The 18,816-nt window shown below is 41.4% G+C and overlaps 1 protein-coding gene across 7 annotated transcripts in view; it reads right to left on the bottom strand.

Moving 5' to 3' along the window:
• Positions 1–16,691, bottom strand: part of GK (glycerol kinase) — a 79,220-nt gene extending 62,529 nt beyond the window's left edge. For 4 of the 7 annotated variants that reach the window (XM_054471717.2, XM_054471718.2, XM_054471721.2 and 1 more), the window contains exons 1-3: positions 16,424–16,654; positions 4,357–4,430; positions 1,823–1,929 (exon numbers count right to left, since the gene is read on the bottom strand). In XM_054471717.2, the coding sequence (XP_054327692.1) occupies positions 1,823–1,929; positions 4,357–4,430; positions 16,424–16,501 (259 nt within the window). In that variant the 5' untranslated portion in view covers positions 16,502–16,654. Of the gene's footprint in view, positions 1–1,822; positions 1,930–4,356; positions 4,431–16,423 lie in introns of all 7 variants that reach the window. The other 3 variants (XM_054471716.2, XM_054471720.2, XM_063660618.1) reach the window with 3 other exon arrangements.
• Positions 16,692–18,816: the final 2,125 nt, after the last annotated feature.

Here is an 18,816-nt window from a genome sequence, read left to right as displayed (position 1 = left end):
TTATGCATTTCCATTTATTTGTGATTATCAGATTAACATGTTTTCTGCACTTAAGCATTAATATGTTTTCTGCACCTCCATTGTATCCTTAGCACATCTGGCGCATAGTAGGCAATCTATAGATTTGTAGTCTTTTTTTTTTTAAGTGAGTTTTAATTTATACAAATAGGGGAAAGGCTCAGGAGCGATGGTAAGTATCAAAGCCAAGATGATGGCAATCAAGCCACACCACCAATTGATGTTCTCTCTATCTATAGTCAAACTACCTAAGGAGGAAAAAAAGAGCCCTTGAATGGTGAACTTGAAAATTTTAGGCTATGAAGTAGACAGCAAACTTCCACACTACGCTTCCACCTTTTATGCTATTATTTCAGTCTTGGGTGGCTGGATTTTTTTCCTTATATGAATGATGAAAAGCCAAACATAGACATTCAATTAAAACTACTAGGACTTCGCTGGGCGCGGTGGCTCATGCCTGTAATCCCAACACTTTGGGAGGCCGAGGCGGGCGGGTCACGAGGTCAGGAGTTCGAGACCAGCCTGACCAGCATGGTGAAACCCCGTCTCTACTAAAAATACAAAAAATTAGCTGGGCATGGTGGTGTGTGCCTGTAATCCTAGCTACTTGGGAGGCTGAGGCAGGAGAATTGCTTGAACCTGGGAGGTGGAAGTTGCAGTGAGCCAAGATCATGCCACAGCACTCCAGCCTTGGGGACAAGATTGAGACTACGTCTCAAAAAAAAAAAAAAAAAAAAAACTACTAGGACTTCACAGACAAATCCATAACAATCTAACACCCTCAAGCAATAATTTCAGGGAAATTTTAGAAGTGAAGAGTTTGGATTCCAAATACCCCTTCCCCACAACCTACTCATTCCTCTAGTCTTTCTCTCCTTAGCAAAAGGCATCCTCATCTATCCAGGAGCTCTGGCAAAAACCCAAGCATCACCTTTGACCAATCTCTTCCCTCAACCCCACTACTCTCTCTGTCACCCCAACATCCAGTCTATCAGCAAATTCTGGCCCTTTCTCTCCACCTCCACTGCTACCATTATTGGTCAAGCCACCATCCTCTCTCAGGACTTCCATAGCAGCCTCCGCACTGGTCTCCCTGTGTCCACACTTTTGCCTTTACCATCTACTCTCCACACAGCAGTCAGAAAGTTGCCTTGAAACTGCAAGTCATCCCTTGCCGCCTTGCTTAAACTTTCTCATGGCTCCCTATGATACTAAGAATAACATCCAAAATCCTAAATATGGCTGATGAAGCCTGACCCACTTCCACAATTTGATCTCCTACTGAAACCCCCTACCCAGTCTCACTGCTCAACATTTTTAGTCTTCTTTTGACACACTGGCCTTCTTTCTGACCCGGAAATGTCCCAAGTTTATTCCCACTTCAGGGCCTTTGTACGTGCTGCATCCTTTTCCTCAAACACTCTTCTAGACACTTGCATGGCTGACCCCTTTTGCCCTCTGAGAGCTCAGCAAAAGTGTCACATCCTCAGAAAGGCTTTTCCTGGCCACCTAATCTAAAGCAAGTCCTTCTAGGCACGACCCACCATACCACTTGGTTTTTGTTTTTTGGAATGGAACTTTTTAGTATTTGAAATTATATTTGTCTGCTCTTATTATCTCGCCCCCATCCAAATAAAAGCTCCATGAGGACAAGAACTTAAATCTTCCTGTTTAGTGTTGTATCCTCAAGTTCTCATAGAAATGCTTGGCACTGCATAGGCACTCAATTATAAGCTGAAAGAACAAATTAATGAATTTGATTGAGAGAGTCTTATTATGTGGGTAAAATATTCTATTAAAATACCTTTTATGTTGGAAATATCAATATTGAGCTGTCCAAGTTTCTCACATGTTTTCTCTATACATTCATAGACAGAATGTAGAATTTCCTTAGGGTCCTGTTCCACCCATCTTTGAACAAAAGAAGGCATTTGGTTAGTAAGAAAGCAACACAAATATAACTTTTTTCTATAGAAATGTTAACTTATGAGGGTGTGGCTGGTGCATACATTAAAGAAAACCAGATTAAGCAAAGCAAATTACATTCCACATTTTAAAGAAATGATTTCAAGAAAAGCCTATTTCCTTATAATTTTATTATTCTCCACATAGTAATTAATCATTTTCAAGGAGGCCACTAATAGCAGGCCACAAACAGCAAGTATCTACCTATTTTAAAATTATTTTTCTAAGTCTAATAAGAAATTAGTTCCCCTTCTTTATATCCTGCAGATTTAATTGATTTTGATAAATTATCTGCATGTTTCACTAATAGCTGGCTATTTCTAAGTAGACGGAAATATATTTATTATTATTGAGAATGATATATTTGGGAAGCAAAAGGAATTCTGAAAAGTCAAATAAGTATACTATTCTTTTTTGCTACTTTTTTCCCAAAATGTTTTGTTGGAATTTAGGGAGAAATTTAAAACTCCTTTTAACTATTTCATGTAGATAAGTGATTGGTCCAAGTTCTCAGACCCAATCTCAGTACAATTTTGGTAAAGTACCAGGGCCTCAGAAGGATGAAAGGCTAATAGTAAATGAGAAGGGTGAGAAGCCTAGGAGAAATATGGTAATTTGAGGAAGTCCAAAAGTAGAAATGATACAAACTAAAATGATTCTACCATAGGATCCAGAAGTAGCAAGGGAATTCCAACTGCCTTTCTTCTCTGCCTTTCTCAGGGCTAACTAAATGCTTCCCTTTCCTGGGCTTTGAATTCTGTCTCTAACTTATTTTTTTTAATTTTTTTATTTTTATTTTTTTTTGAGATGGAGTCTCGCTCTGTTGTGCAGGCTGGAGTGCAGTGGCGTGATCTCGGCTGACTGCAAGCTCCACCTCCTGGGTTCACGCCCTTCTCCTGCCTCAGCCTCCCCAGTAGCTGGGACTACAGGCGCCCGCCACCACGCCCAGCTAATTTTTTGTATTTTTAGTAGAGACGAGGTTTCACCGTGTTAGCCAAGATGGTCTCGATCTCCTGACCTCGTGATCCGCCTACCTCGGCCTCCCAAAGTGCTGGGATTACAGGCGTGAGCCACCGCGCCAAGCCGTCTCTAATTTATTTTTAAAAACCCAGTCTCCTTCTGTGTATTTATAATTTTCATCTAGCCAAGACTCAGGTATCTTCTTTACAAATTGCACTGGGTTCAGCCTTGTGGACAGTCATGCTAATGCTGCTAACGTATCAATAACTTTTATTATTAAACAAAGGAACTCTAAAAAATTAGAACATTTTTTCATGTGAAGAAGACAATACAATTTGGAAACACATCAATTTTTTTCTCTCTTTCTTAAATTGAGGTAAACTTTACAGTGAAATGCGCAGATCGAAAGCGCACAATTTGCTGAGTTTTGACAAGTGGAAATACCCATCTAACCAACACCCCAGTCAAGATACAAAATATTTCCAGCATCCCAGAAAGTTCTTTCATGCTCCTTTCAAGTGAATCACATACCTCACAGACAACCACTTTTCTGATTCCTATCATCCTAGATTAGTTTAGACTATTATAAAATTTCAGATAAATGGAGTCATGCAGTATATACTCTTTTGTATCCAACTTTTTCATTTTCCATATTTCCAGTGACATTCCCTGGTGTTGGTGCAAGTATCTGTTCACTTTTTAAAAATTACTAAATGGTATTCCATTGTTATCCATCTTACTGATGACAGACATTTGGGTGGTTTCCAGTTTGGGGCTACTTTTAATAAAGTAGCTATAAACATTCATGTGCAAGTCTTTCGATGGGCATATGCTTTTATTCCTCTTGGGTAAATTCCTAAGAGTGAAATGCTGCAGGTGTATGGTTAGCTTTGCAATAAACTGCAACACAGTTTTTCAAAGTGGTTATATCATAAACATCATTAAATTTTAAATAATATACTTAACATCATATTTAATCACAATTACTACATATGAATACTATTCCCAAAAATGTGATTTTAGTATTAGATGTTAAGATATGTGAATACTTTTTTAAAAAGATACCTTTATTATAAAACAAACCTGACACTCAAATCAGCAAAGCAGCATTTTTGCAATAATAGGAACACAAAACTAAATGACTTCAAAGTTAATGTGAAATTTCTGATACTTAATACTCTTTTGCTTTATTACTTTATTATTCATTCCTTATCTATAACTGAATTCCTAAGCCATCAATTCCTCACATGTAAGACATACCAAGTTATTGCATATTTTCTTGACTAATAAGAACCTTTCAAATATTTTCAGGAGGATGTCTGACCAAGTTTACTTTACAAATCCACAGGGCAAGTTGGGTGAGATGGACTAACAAACATAATGTGTCTTCACATATTAAATTAGGAAACATACCCTTCTCTTGGGAACTCTTGTTTTATTTCTACTTGATGATGACTAAGTAGTTCAGCTGTTTTTGAATTGAAAACCTGAAAAAGATATTGTAATATTAATGTAAAAATGCAGGCAGATATCAAGGATGTTTAAAGTTATTCAGTATCTGAAGTTCTTGTTCACTGGTAGAAAAAGTCCAATTAGATGAAATGTCATATAAGATGTTCGACTTTCTTTTCATATGGATTCATAAAAGATATAAGGCAGCATCAGAAATAACTTCTCTTTAGGTAAAAAGAAACCTATTGAAGATAAAGGTAAATTAAGAAGCAATTCCCTACTCCTTAAAAAACCAAAATGGTTCTCGGAAATTTAACACATTAATTAATAATATGGATTTATTTTACAGAATAGGAAAACCAAGAATAATAAAAGAGAGCTGATACAATACTAATAGCAATGGTGTAAGTTTCCACTCCATTTATCTTGGACGTGGAGACAGAAAGGGTCACAGATACTCAGGCACATAGATGTGTACTGTGTAGATTCCTTTGAAGGGAAGTGCGGCTACGCATCTAGCTCTTATAAAAGAGAAATAGAAGGCCAGACACGGTGGCTTACGTCTTTAATCCCAGCACTTTGGGAGGCCAAGGCAGGCAGATCACTTAAGGTCAGGAGTTTGAGACCAGACTGGCCAACATGGTGAAACCCCATCTTTACTAAAAACACAAAAAATTAGCCAGGCGTGGTGGTGGGAGCCTGTAATCCCAGCTACTCAGGAGGCTGAGGCAGGAGAATCCCTTGAACCCACCCAGGAGATGGAGATTGCAGTGAGCCGAGATTGAGTTCCACCCTGGGTGACAAGAGGAAAACTCCATCTCAAAAAAAAAAAAAAAAAAAAAAAGGCAATAGAGTCCTTGTTAGTAGAGGGATAAGTATATGCTTGGCCCCATCCAGCTGAGTACTCTCTGTGACATGCTTGTCATAAATTGCTGACCCTTGATATAAAATATTAAAACCAATGGATGAAAACTAACAAAGAAGTGTAATACGATCCTCTACAATTTTAAAACAACACTTTTTAAAATATAGCAAGTTTCGCCGGGTGTGGTGGCTCATGCCCATAACCCCAGCACTTTGGGAGGCCGAGGCAGGCGGATCACGAGGTCAGGAGTTCGAGACCAGCCTGGCCAACATGGTGAAACCCCATCTCGACTAAAAATACAAAAATTAGCTAGGTGTGGTGGCGCATGCCTGTAATCCCAGCTACTCAGAAGGCTGAGGCAGGAGAACCGCTTGAACCGGAACCCGGGAGGCGGAGGTTGCAGTGAGCTGAAATCACGCTATTGCACTCCAGCCTGGGCAACAAGAGTGAAACTCTGTCTCAAAAAAATATATATATATATTTTATATATATAGACCTATATATATTTTATATATATATTATATATATCAGATATATTTTATATAATTATATATAGTTATATTTTATATATATCTATATATAGATATATTTTATAAATATGATATATATTATCTATATTATATATAGATATATATTATATATCTATATTTATATATAGATATATATAGATTATATATATATATTTATATATTATATTTATTATATATCTATATTTATATATAGATATATAGATATATAATATATAACATATTATATATATTTTTTATATATAATATATAGATATATATTATATATAGATATATATATTATAGATATTTATATATAATATAGATATATATTATAGATATTTATATATATTATAGATATAGAGAGAGAGAGAGCGCAAGTTTTTCATATATATTGTTTCCATGTTGTAGTATCTATATTTGACTACCAAAGTACTTACTCTTACAGAGTAAGATGCATATTTTGATTAAAATTAACTTCCAAAATTACTCTAATTACAGCAGTGAAGTCACTTCCAATTAGTAAAGTGTTTCCATGCCTAGGTTTCCTGTGGGAGAAAATTACCTGTTCAATGCAGATTAAGAAAATAAAAAGCGTTGAGTGTTGCCTTCCTCCTTCTATATCACACACACCCCCTTTCCTCTTTTCTGGAGTAAATAATAAACATAATGAAAGCAAGAGGGCAAATTCTGAAGTCCTTTGAGAAGATAAAATATCTTACAAGTCAAAGGTTAACTTGACACATCATACACCATGTGATAGCCCTGTGATTTACAAGGTAGCATTAGGGTATGTCTCTAGGATGCCAGCTCCATTAGCATTAGGGTGTGTCTCTAGGAAACCAGTTCCATTTGCCCTGTTTTACTCACTGAAGTATCCCTGGGAACTAGAATAGTGCCAGGCACAAAGTTGGTGCTCAATAAGTATTTGTTGAACGTTCAAAAAATATGGTGTATTACATGTACTTATTAGGACAAAAATTATCAGATAAAATGAGAAACACTTATGTGCAGAAAAACTTCACTACAATAGGAAATTCCAGCTGTGTTACTGTTATTCATATTACTGCTGCTCCCTGCTACTCTCAAATCCCTAAAGGACTCTAGGTTAAGAAAACAAAGTGTTGGCCGGGCGCGGTGGCTCACGCCTGGCACTTTGGGAGACTGAAGCAGGTGGATCACCTGAGGTCAGGAGTTTCAGACCACCCTGGCCAACATGGCAAAACCCCGTCTCTACTAAAAATACAAAAATTTGTTGGGCGTGGTGGCGCATGCTTGTAATCCCAGCTACTCAGGAGGCTGAGGCAGGAGAATCACTTGAACCCAGGAGGTGGAGGTTGCAGTGAGCTGAGATCACGCCATTGCACTCCAGCCTGGGACACAAGAGCGAAATTCCATCAGAAAGAAAGAAAGACAGAAAGAAAGACAGACAGAGAGACAGACAGACAGAAAGGAAAGAAAGAAAGAGAGAGAGAAGGAAGGAAGGAAGGAAGGAAGGAAGGAAAGAAAGAAAGAAAGAAAGAAAGAAAGAAAGAAAGAAAGAAAGAAAGAAAGAAAGAAAGAAAGAAAAGAAAGAAGGAAAGAAAGAAAGAAAGAAAGAAAGAAAGAAACAAGGTGTCCCTTTTTGCTGGCTGAATTCATAAAAACCTCAATAGCAGACCTATGGGGCTCTGAATGGAGTGAGACCCCTCTTCCATCACCTCCTAGTTTTAACTAGGGCAACGTCAGGGCCCTTATGCTAAAAATGAATTCATGGATCTTTGGAAGAGACACAGAAAACAGAAGGATTTTGGTAAATTCTATTTGCTGTATTAGACCATGAAGCCATCCAATCAAACAACATTTGGATGTACCAAGATGGAGCCTAGACCTCCCTACTTCATCAAAGCTCTGAAACTTAGGACACTGACACCACCTTAGTGTAGCCTGTCCAATAGAAATATAACCCAAACCAAAATGCAAGCCACATACTAATTTTAAATTCTCATTAAAAAATAAAAAGAAACATATGAAATTAATTTTAATAACACACTTAAGCCAATATATCTATAAACTATTGTTTTGACATGTGATAGATATAAAATATTAATGATTTGTTTTTACTAAGTCTTTGAAATCTGGTATATATTTTACACTTACAGTCTACTCAATTCAGACTAGCCATATTTAAAGTAATCAGTAGCCACATGTGGCCAGCAGCTATTGTACTGGACATGAAGTTCTAGAGTACTTTTTTCCTCATATATCTAGGTTCACATGAAGCCTTCTGGCCATTGATTTGTTTGCAGACGGACAAATGTACAAAGAAGGCTAATGATGTTTCCACAAGACTCTATGGTAGAGGATAATTAACTCCACATTAAAACACAGTACCCAGAGGCAAGAATGCTAGTCTGATTTTTTCAAGTAGATTTCAGAAATCATTGTCAATTAAAGATAGCAGTGGCTGTATCATTTGCTTTATACAATGTCTAGCCTGGTCATTTGGTTTTTTGCGGGGGTGTTCGTCTGAGACAGGGTCTGGCTCTGTCACCCAGGCTGGAGTGCAGTGGCACAATCTCAGCTCACTGCAACTTCTGCCTCACATAGGGCTGTCAGGGCTATGAAGAGGAGAAAGGACATGTAACCCAGAATTATGAGGGTCTGAGAAGGGCTCTCAGAAGTGGTAACTTCTAAACTAAGACTTCAGGTTGAACAGAAGGGAGTCCATGCGGGACAGTGGGCGTAGGAGTGCAGGGTGTACAGGTGGGCGAGGGTGCACAGTACTTGTTGATGAGAAAGGATTAGAGGGAGGCAAGGCTGGGACAGGAAGAGCAGTTGCAATGTATCTGCAGTCCAGGTGAGACATACAGAGGCCTCCACTAGGAGGGCAGCTACGATGGGATGGACAGAAGTGAAGTGCAAGTGCAGAGAGATTCTTAATTCAGGAGGTACAAGCAGGAAAAAGAGCAACACTCAGGGATGACAAGTTACAGGTCAGCGCAACTGAGTAGGCAGTGTTTACCAGACAAGGGATAGGGTAGGAGCAGTAGCTGCGGGATAGGAATGCATAGGAGATTGCAAATTTTGTTTTAGATAATGTGCGTTTGAAGTGTTGCTTGGGCACAGAAGTGGAGATATCCAGTGATCAGTTGCTTCTATTTTAGGTCATAAGCTTAAAGAAAAAGATCCAGGCTGGGCACTGTGGCTCATGCCTGTAACCCCAGCACTTTGGGAGGCCGAGGTGGGCGGATCACGAGGTCAAGAGATCAAGACCATCCCGACCAACCTAGTGAAACCCCGTCTCTACTAAAAACACAAAAATTTGCCAGGCATGGTGGTGCGCGCCTGTAATCCCAGCTACTCAGGAGGCTGAGGCAGGAGAATCGATTGAACCCAGGAGGCGGAGGGTGCAGTGAGCCGAGATCATGCCACTGCACTCCAGCCTGGTAACAGAGCAAGACTCCATCTTGAAAAAAAAAAAAAAGAAGAAGAAAGAAAAAAAAAAGATACGTCCTCAGACTTTTGTGTGGGCCAGAAAGGTAGTTGAGAACGTCATGCTTGGTGTGATGTAGAGGCAAAGAGCACACACAGACCCCGGAAGCACAGAGAGCTGGGGGACATCGAGCTCCAGCCCTGCCCACATCAGCTATTTGACATTTTTTTCTGAGCCTCTACGTTTTTCATTTGTAAAAGGATAATAAAGTAATTTATGAAGAGTATTTAGCATAGAATAGGCACAGAGTATACATCCAAAAGGTGTCAACACTATCATTGTTGCTACTACCGCTACTAATTTTATAATTACTATTATTACAATTACTACTCCCACCACCACTAATAGATGACAGAATAAGGATTAGAAATCACTCATTCTGAATAATGAATATAGGAAGCCAGTCCTATATTCATCTCTAAACCCAAATCATGTCTCAATTCCAGATTTTGTTTTGGGTGAAGGGCAATTTAAAAAGGAAGAAACAAGGAAAGTGAACATAGGATGAGAATTTAGCTCAGTGCAGACACAGTATATACCCAAAAGATGTAACCACTACTGTCATTGCTGCTACTACTGCTATGTTATTATTATTATTATTACTATTACCTGTAAGTGGTAGCATTACAATTGGAAGTCACCAGGTCTATATTCAGCTCTATGCGCAAACTATGACTCAATTCCAGATTTGGAGGAGGAGAATAATTAAAAACTGAAAAAACAAGGAAAATTGTTTTTATAAAAAAGTGTTTGTCCAGGCCCGGTGGCTCACGCCTGTAATCCCAGCACTTTGGAAGGCTGAGGTGGGTGGATCACCTGAGGTCAGGAGTTCAAGACCAGTCTGGCCAACATGGTAAAACCCCATCTCCACTAAAAATACAAAAATTAGCTGGTTGTGGTGGTGCACACCTATAATCCCAGCTACTGGGGAGGCTGAGGTGGGAGAATCACTTGAACTCAGGAGGTGGAGGTTGCAGTAAGCTGAGATCGCACCACTGCACTCCAACCTGGGCAACAGAGCAAGACTCCGTCTCAAAAACAAAAAAATATTTAAAAATTAGCTTCTGAAACAACACATGTATTCTCTGCCTTATAAGAAGGAGACTTCTGGGGAGCTGAAATGCTCTCTTTACTAAGTAACTGTCCCGTAGGCTTGCCTCACTCATCCTATGACTAATTCATCTGTCCTATCATAAATGTGCACATTCATTTCCCTCCCCATGTGATTTCCCCACTAGCCTACTCTTTTATGACACACTAAACTTTACCATGTGATAAGACATTATTCAGAAATGTAAACTTCCTCTTGAGAACACCATGATACTACATAAATGTGAGTGACTGAAAATAAAAATATTAGCCACAAATATGTTCCATGCCAAATTTGACTAGAAAAGGCATCTTCCAACAAGCCACAGAAGTAAAGAAAACATAGCAAATGAAATTATGTTTTTCTTAAAAATGAAATTGGCCAAGCACGGTGGCTCACGCCTGTAATCCCAGCACTTTGGGAGGCCGAGGCGGGTAGATCACCTGAGGTAGGGAGTTTGAGACCAGCCTGACCAACATGGAGAAACCCCATCTCTACTAAAAATACAAAAAATTAGCCAGATGTGGTGGCACATGCCTGTAATCCCAGCTACTCAGGGAGGCTAGGCAGGGGAATCGCTTGAACCCAGGAGGCGGAGGTTGCCGTGAGCTGAGATCACACCATTGCACTCCAGCCTGGGCAACAAGAGTGAAACTCTGTCTCAAAAAGGAAAACAAAAAAAAAGAAAGAAAGAAATTGTAGTAAATGGCACATACATACATCAAATAGAGCTATAGTTTCTGATTTTGACTTTTTCCAAGATGCCTCAAGTTTTATCGGTCTATTCTAATCCAAGCGTTCCAGTCAACACACCCGAGTCCTTGCAGGTCCCTTGCTGCTAATGTTGATTCATGTAACATGTGTCTACCACATGCCAGATGCTGTGTCAGGCTTTGGGGGAAGAAAAAGGACATGGTTCTATCCCTCAAGAAGCTCAAAATTGAAAGCTCTTACCACTTAGTCTTGTGACAGACAAGACAAGAGTGGGTGGCAGCTCTCTGTTGAGAATGTGTTCCTGGTACTTGCGTAATGTGACGGGCAAGGAAACTTGCGTAATGTGACGGGCAAGGAAACAAGCAAATGTAGTGGAGAAAGAAAGAAACAACAAAAGAACCACAACTTGGCCAGGCGCGGTGGCTCACGCCTGTAATCCTAGCACTTTGGGAGGCTGAGGCAGGCGGATCATGAGGTCAGGATTTCAACACCAGCCTGGCCAACATGGTGAAACCCCGTCTCTACTAAAAATACAAAAAAATTAGCCGGGCGTGGTGGCGCACACCTGTAATCCTAGCTACTCAGTAGTCTGAGGCAGGAGAATTGCTTGAACCTGGGAGGCGAAGGTTGCAGTGAGCTGAGATCGTGCCACTGCACTCCAGCCTGGGCAACACAGTGAGACTCTGTCTCAGAAAAAAAAAACAAAAAGAATCACAACTCTAATTATCACAAGAGTGGCCTCATTCCAACTGCGAGCCAAATCAGTTTTACCAAATTTACTGTTCATTAGTCCCTGGCCCATAATGGATGCTTAATAAATGTGTTGAATACATAAATGAAGGAAAGAGGAAATCCATCTGTAAGCCTTATGAGATCTCTAAGTATGATGGGACAGCTGGGGCCAAGGGAATGCTTCCTGCCAAAACAAGCACTGAGCTACAATTCTAGTCATTCTTTATATGTACTGTCTGTTGAAACAAAATGATTATGCAACCATTATCCACAATGACACACCTGAGCCCTGCCTAGGACCCACTGAATTTGAGTCACAAGATGATCATAACCCACAGTATTCATTCAAAGGCAATATTTTTTATAGATTGCAAAACCAATTTATAAGTATGTTTTTCTTGGTGAAGATTCATTCATGATGATAATCAGAACTGACACTTGATTAATAGGTGAGAAGATGGCCTCCCCCTTCTCTCATCTCCCCTTCACAGTACTCTAGACAGCTGGGGAACCCAAGGCAGTAGTCAGGAGGACTGGTTTCAGGGTATAACAGACCTGGACTTGAATCCTAGCTCCACCAGTTACTCTGTGACCCTGGGAACAATCCTCAGCCACAGTCTAATCACCTGTGTAAAGAAGCTTACTAATATGATCTATATCACAGAGTTATGAGGATTAAATGAGATAATGCTGGAAAAGTCTTCAACATAGTACCTGACACATTTCAAGCCACAACACATTACAAGTCTTTTAAAAAATCATCGTAGTAGGGAAAAAATTAAGTTACCAAATTAAAGAAGGAAGTTGATTGTTTAAGCTGAAACTTTTGTCTTACAAAGAATGGCCCCTCCTTAAAACCTGTTACACTAATTCTCTTTCCAAGAAGTTCCTACTCTGCAATCTGAGTTACCATGTGCCAACCCCAATTCACTTTCCTATCAGATAAGTTGGAAATTTTCCGCTTGTACAAAGCATATGCATGGGGTCCCAAGATTAATTCTTTGACAATTTGATGAGGAAATGAACATGTTCTATTGTATGTCTACTACTAAAATGTAAGAAGAAATTAAGTAACCAAACGTACCCAAGAACGTTTTAAGAGGTAAGAAAGAAAACCAGAATTAAAATTCAGTTAACTTGGCCGGGCACGGTGGCTGACGCCTGTAATACCAGCACTTTGGGAGGCCGAGGTGGGTGGATCACGACGTCAGGAGTTCGAGACCAGCCTGACCAACATGGCGAAACCCCGTCTCTACTAAAAATATAAAAATTAGCCGGGCGTGGTGGCGCATGCCTGTAATCCCAGCTACTCAGGAGGCTGAGGCAGAAGAATCACTTGAGCCTGGGAGGCAGAGGCTGCAGTGAGCCGAGATCATGCCACTGCACTCCAGCCTGGGCTACAGAGCGAGATTCTGTCTCAAAAAAATAAAATAAAATAAAATAAAAAATAATTCAGTTAACTTATTAAAGAGAAATAAAAATCTACTCAATAAACATGTATAAAACATTCTCTGAACAGTCTTTAAGTGCTGTTCACCTTTGTATTTCATAAAACATCTTGGTCAACATGACAAATAGCTTAAAAGGAGGACCCTGCTCCCAAGTACAGCAGGTAGACAATTATAATACAAGGGGGAAGGTAATAAGAGCTATTAATAGAAGTATTTTTAAAAGTGCTGTAGGAAGGGGGGGGGAATTCTGAATAACGGTTTGAGGAAGACTTACACTAAAAGGTGGCAGTTGAGCCACTATTTAGAGGTAGAGAAGCAGATATGGAGGACAGAGGTAGAGGCATTTCCCTGGGATGAAAGAGCACAGATAAAGCCTTTTCTCCTTATGGGAGAAAGCTAATATTGCTAACAGAGAAAAAAGAAGAAAACTTGCAGAGGTTATTGGTCTCAGGAAAGTCAAGTTAAATATGCAAATTTATTGAATAATAGTCAGGAAATTACTTAAATATCTTTAATTTTATAAGCTTCCTTATGACAGTTCTTATCCACTGTATTCTTTCCTGAGAGGTAAGCAATTATTTTTCAGTCATAATTACAACGTGGAGTAATATGACTGGAATAACTCCTGGGAATCATCTTGTGATTGAAGCACTTATTCAGCAAATCTTTTATCTGCATTTTGCAGGGAGTGGTTTAGCAACGTCTCTCCTTATAAACAAAGGAAAAAACACCTTGCTAAACCATTCCTAAGTTTTTCACTACTTCACACAGGATCTCTAAGGTTTTTTTATTTGCCTCTAGAGCATTCTTTCATAGTTGTTTCTCAAGGAGGGGACAATTTTATTGATCAACTTTTATACATCATTCTCTAAGCAGGATGAGAATCTTCTGAATTTGCATCTTAGCTTACATGCAATGACACGAGACCTCACAGAGCCCAGTAAACAGGAGCCAATTTTTGAAGGCTCATGTTGTTCATGTTACACACTGAACAATTAATTGTGGTAATATGAAGTTGATCAAGTCCTTCTTCATTGATGTAGAAAGATGTCTTTTGGGCAACAAAACCTGAGGGACCAAGAACAACCTGCAGTGAATAAAGAAGATTGCTGGGCTACATGGACAGCAATAATGAAGAGTCAAAAAGAAGGCATGGACAGTTCAAGCTGAGTCCTAAAGGAAGCCTACAAAATTATGAAATATTTTCCCATTTTCATATTGAGCAAAGGCTGTATAAACTTGAGAACATCTGCCATGCTTGGTTTGGCCCCCACAGTGCTTTATAAACTAATTGCCAACATTTAAGAATTGAAAGATTTAATTGAAAACTCCAGACTACCTGCTTTTAATCTGACGATCTGGCAGCACTGGGCTGGTGTTCCTGCTTGGCAGCTACTAGCTGTCCCCTTGACCTGGATATCTCTCTAGTCCGCCTTCCCCCTTCTACCTGCCTGGTCCCTGCAGGCATTTGTGTGGGCAATTCTTGAATATGGCTTTAAACATCAACCCACAGTTAGTTGGCACATGTCTTAATGGTCTTTCTTAAGTTGGGAAGATGATGATGATCGTGTATATTATGTATTAATCAAATCCAGTTAAGCAAACTTTCTTATGATTCAGGATTACTCTATAAACATTTCTATGAATATAAGACAAAGTGAAACCTGCCCTGGGTGATCAAAAGATAAACAGTGCAAGAGACAGTGGTACTATGCTTGGCAGCTCAAACCAGGGTAAGCCATTAAATAAGATTCAAACCAAAATTAGACTGAAAGCTTCTCACTTTAGACAAAAAAAGATATGTCAGGATCAAAGCACAAATGCAGTTTTTAGTCAAGTGCCAGCTTTGACAGAACTTTGAAAAAATATATACATTTTATGTATAATGCATATGTATAAATATACACATATGTGTATATATGTATAGATATATACATACTAAAAATAATGCAGGAAAACATGATTTGCGGTAAGAGCTAAATAATCATGAAATATTTACATCAACTTGCCAAGTTAGTCAAATATCCATTGAAAGCATGGGCTTTTATCAGCAGGCATTCATTTCAATTACTTTTATTTATTTTTATTTTTTTGAGACAGAGTCTCGCTCTGTTGCCTAGGCTGGATTGCCCAGGCTGGAGTGCAGTGGTGCGATCTCCGCACACTGCAACCTCCGCCTCCCGGGTTCAAGTGATTCTCCTGCCTCAGCCTCCTGAGTAAGTAGGATTACAGGTGCCCGCCACCACGCCCAGCTAATTTTTGTTATGCCAGGTTGGCCAGGCTGGTCTCGAACTCCTGAACTCAGGTAATCCACCCGCCTCAGCCTCCCAAACTGTTGGGATTACACGTGTGAGCCACCGCGCCCGGCCTCAATTACTTTTAAATTATCTTACTGAACTCAGCGCTAGGTCACTTTAAGAGCAACTTTACTAATTGCACAAAAATTAATCAGCAGAGTGACTTAAATAGCAATCTTTTGCGGTAAAACTGTGCTGTCACACATGGTAAATAAAAAGAGAAACAGAATTTCCGTCTCGCATTATGCTGTGAAGCACAGTAAGGACAATCATTTGTTTGTAATGGGCAAAGTCTTCGGAATTAAATAAAGATTATGGCAAAAGCAGTGTAGTGTGACTGTTTCCTAATTTGTTCTGCCACCCTCCCCAGTATTCAACCCTCTGCAATTTTTGTGGGAGAGGATGACAACGCATCATCACTCCAATACTTTATTCGTTCTACTGCTGGAAAGGACGCTGTGTTAGCTACCACAGCCGTGACACAGCTTTCCCCCCATCCAAGGACGTCCTGTGTCTCGCAGGCCAAGTGTTCCTGGGGAAGACCGCGGTAGCCGTCAATGTGGCCACCTGTCCGCTACTGCAAGCTGGCCGCTCTGCGCGGATGCTCGGAGAGTCCCTGCTCCCTTTGGGGGAAGAGTCACCCCATTAGTAGGTGACCCAGCTCCGCCACCAAAACTGCGACTGTTCAACTCGGCCGTGGGGGTCAAGAGAGGCCGAGGTCCCCCAGGCCTAGGTGGGGCATCCCCAGTGTGGCAGGTCCCGTTCCGGCCTCCCTCCCTTGTCCAGCGGCCGGGGCCCCGAGCCGGAGAGATGCGGGATGGGGACACAACAGCCACCCCCTCCGTCCCCCGACTCCCGCCCCGGCTCAGCGCCTCTTCAAATATCACCCCGGGCTCACCAAAAAGCGCGTCGAACTGGTGCCCTGGTCCACCGCCCCCACCAATGGCCCCAAAACTGCCTTATTTGAGGCTGCCATGAAACCAGCTTCAGGTCGGCCGGCGATTGCGGCCGGTTTCCTGGGTGACGGCGGCGGGAGGGGGAGGGGCGGGTGACGAGTCCAAAGAGCGAGGCCGCGCGCGTCCGCTGAACGCTCGGACCGCGCTCAAGGCGGCCCCTTTACCCGCGCGCAGCCTTCTCACCCCGCCCCTCCGGCCCAGGCCCCGCCCCCCACCGCGTACCCCAAGGCTCCAGGGGCGTGTCAGGGGGGTGGGGGTGGGCGCTGTCACCTGGGCTGGCCAATCAGCAAACGCAAAAGAGCCGAACGCTCGGACAAGCAGAGGGCGATGAGACGTCACGGGGGCGGGGCCTGGGCGCGGTGGAGGCGGTGGCCCGCGCAGTAGGTCACGTGGGGGCCCGGCGAGCAGACAGCCGAGCCATCCAGCTGCATGGCTTGCGGCGGAGACGAGTACTGCCCTTTGGCAGGCAGCGCTCCTGGCCGGCGAAAAGAGCGCACTTCCACTCGTGTCCTGGGGCTCGCCTCCATAGGGGTCCCAAAGTGTGTAGAACTGCTTGTTCCCTCCAGTGGGCTGTGCAGAGTCGTGCAGCGACGTGAGTCGCTGTGTGGACCTACCCGGCCCGGCCTTCCCGCGTTTCCCACGCCCCGCCCACCTCCCTGCATCTGGCCCCTGGAAATCGTAATCATTCCTTTGGCTGGGACTGACCCCATATAGGGTCACCTCAAGGAGCAACGCGAATCCTTCACCGTTGCAAGCTTTTCAGGGACAAGAAACGCGGAAGTTCTTTCGGTTTAGCATTTAAGGAAAGCACCCAAAATCAACCTCCCCAAGTTCCTCTATCGACCATTCAGGCAGAAGGCGCCCGGCACCACTCAGTCCTGATGCGCCCTTGCTCCTCGTTTGGCCTCACTCTGCGGTCCCCTCCCCCACACGCCATTCCCTCTCCCTCCATTAACTGCTTTGGATGGCAGGGGACAGAAAAGGGACTCTCCCTTGACCTTGAATTTACCTTGCCCGGATCCTTCTGGATCCTGTGTTCTAAGGGCTTTCAAACTTGGAACCAAGACCCACACTGCGAAACAGTTTACAAAACAAACCCAGGCTCGAGTGTTTGTGTGGGCGGGGAGCACATTTGTAGTTACAATTGTTACACATGTAAATACATGTTATATACATCTAATATACATTTATGTATATATAGAAAAACTTTCCAAAACAATATTTGTCCTTCCACAGTATGCAGTCTGTATTTTTATTCTATGGCATATCATTTTTTTAAATGCTGATTGAAAAATCACTAAATTGCTTTTGTAACCCACCATGCTCTCTATCAATTTTAAAAGCACTCCGCTATACTCCCTGTCATTTCTTTCCATCCCTTTCCCAAATCTCTGTGTTCTGGAACATCATTTCTTTTGTTTTCTTTTTTTTTTTTTCCTTTCTTACCTTGCTCTACACCACGTCACTTGTCCATCTCTGTTTGTATAGTTTTACCACACATGATCTGAAAGCAAATTTTCCTAAACACCGTCTAGACCTCACATTCTAATGTTCCAGATGAAGTCTGCTTATGGACACACTAGATTTAATAACTATTGATGAACTGGCGTGCTTTAATATAAGAGTGAAGATGAGTCAGTATTTCTGAATTTCCCGGAAGAGGAAAAGAGGGAGACAGGCATATAAGCAGGAACTAGGCCAACTTGCCTCTAAAAACAGTGAAAGGCATTAATTGAGTGAATGATATAGAAAAGGATTTTCTTGGTTCTAGAAGGCAGTAAAAACAAAGCCACCAAACCTACCACATCGATCCATTAAAAAAAAAAAAATCCCTGACCACACTTGAACTTTCACATACTTTTGACTCTCAGATTCCAACAGGACAGCAAATTATTTGTTTGGCAGCACAATGGGATCAGAATTCAGACATTTCAGAATAAGTTGGGCTAAATGTACATGAGGGATTCTTAAATTTGTCGATCCTGTGGTTCCTACAACAATGTGTATTCCACATCCTCATTCCTTTCACCGAAACAAAACTGAAAAGGCATCACATCTCAGCACCCTGTTAGAGATGAGGTAAAGATAAGGGGAAAGGTGTTAGATGGAAGAGTTGAGCTCAGCCTATATTAAATATTTACTGTGAACTTTTTTTTTTTTTTTTTTTTTTTTTGAGATGGAGTCTTGCTCTTTCGCCCAGGCTGGAGTGCGGTGGTGTAATCTTGGCTCACTGCAACCTCCACCTGCCGGGTTGAAGCAATTCTCCTGCCTCAGCCTCCCAAGTAGCTGGGACTACAGGCCCACGCCACCATGCCCGGCTAATTTGTTGTATTTT

This window comes from Pongo pygmaeus, chromosome X (assembly GCF_028885625.2).
Source record: "Pongo pygmaeus isolate AG05252 chromosome X, NHGRI_mPonPyg2-v2.0_pri, whole genome shotgun sequence".
Taxonomy (NCBI): domain Eukaryota; kingdom Metazoa; phylum Chordata; class Mammalia; order Primates; family Hominidae; genus Pongo; species Pongo pygmaeus.
The sequence above is the reverse complement of the archived record's forward strand: the minus strand, read 5'-3'. Positions and strand labels throughout refer to the sequence as shown.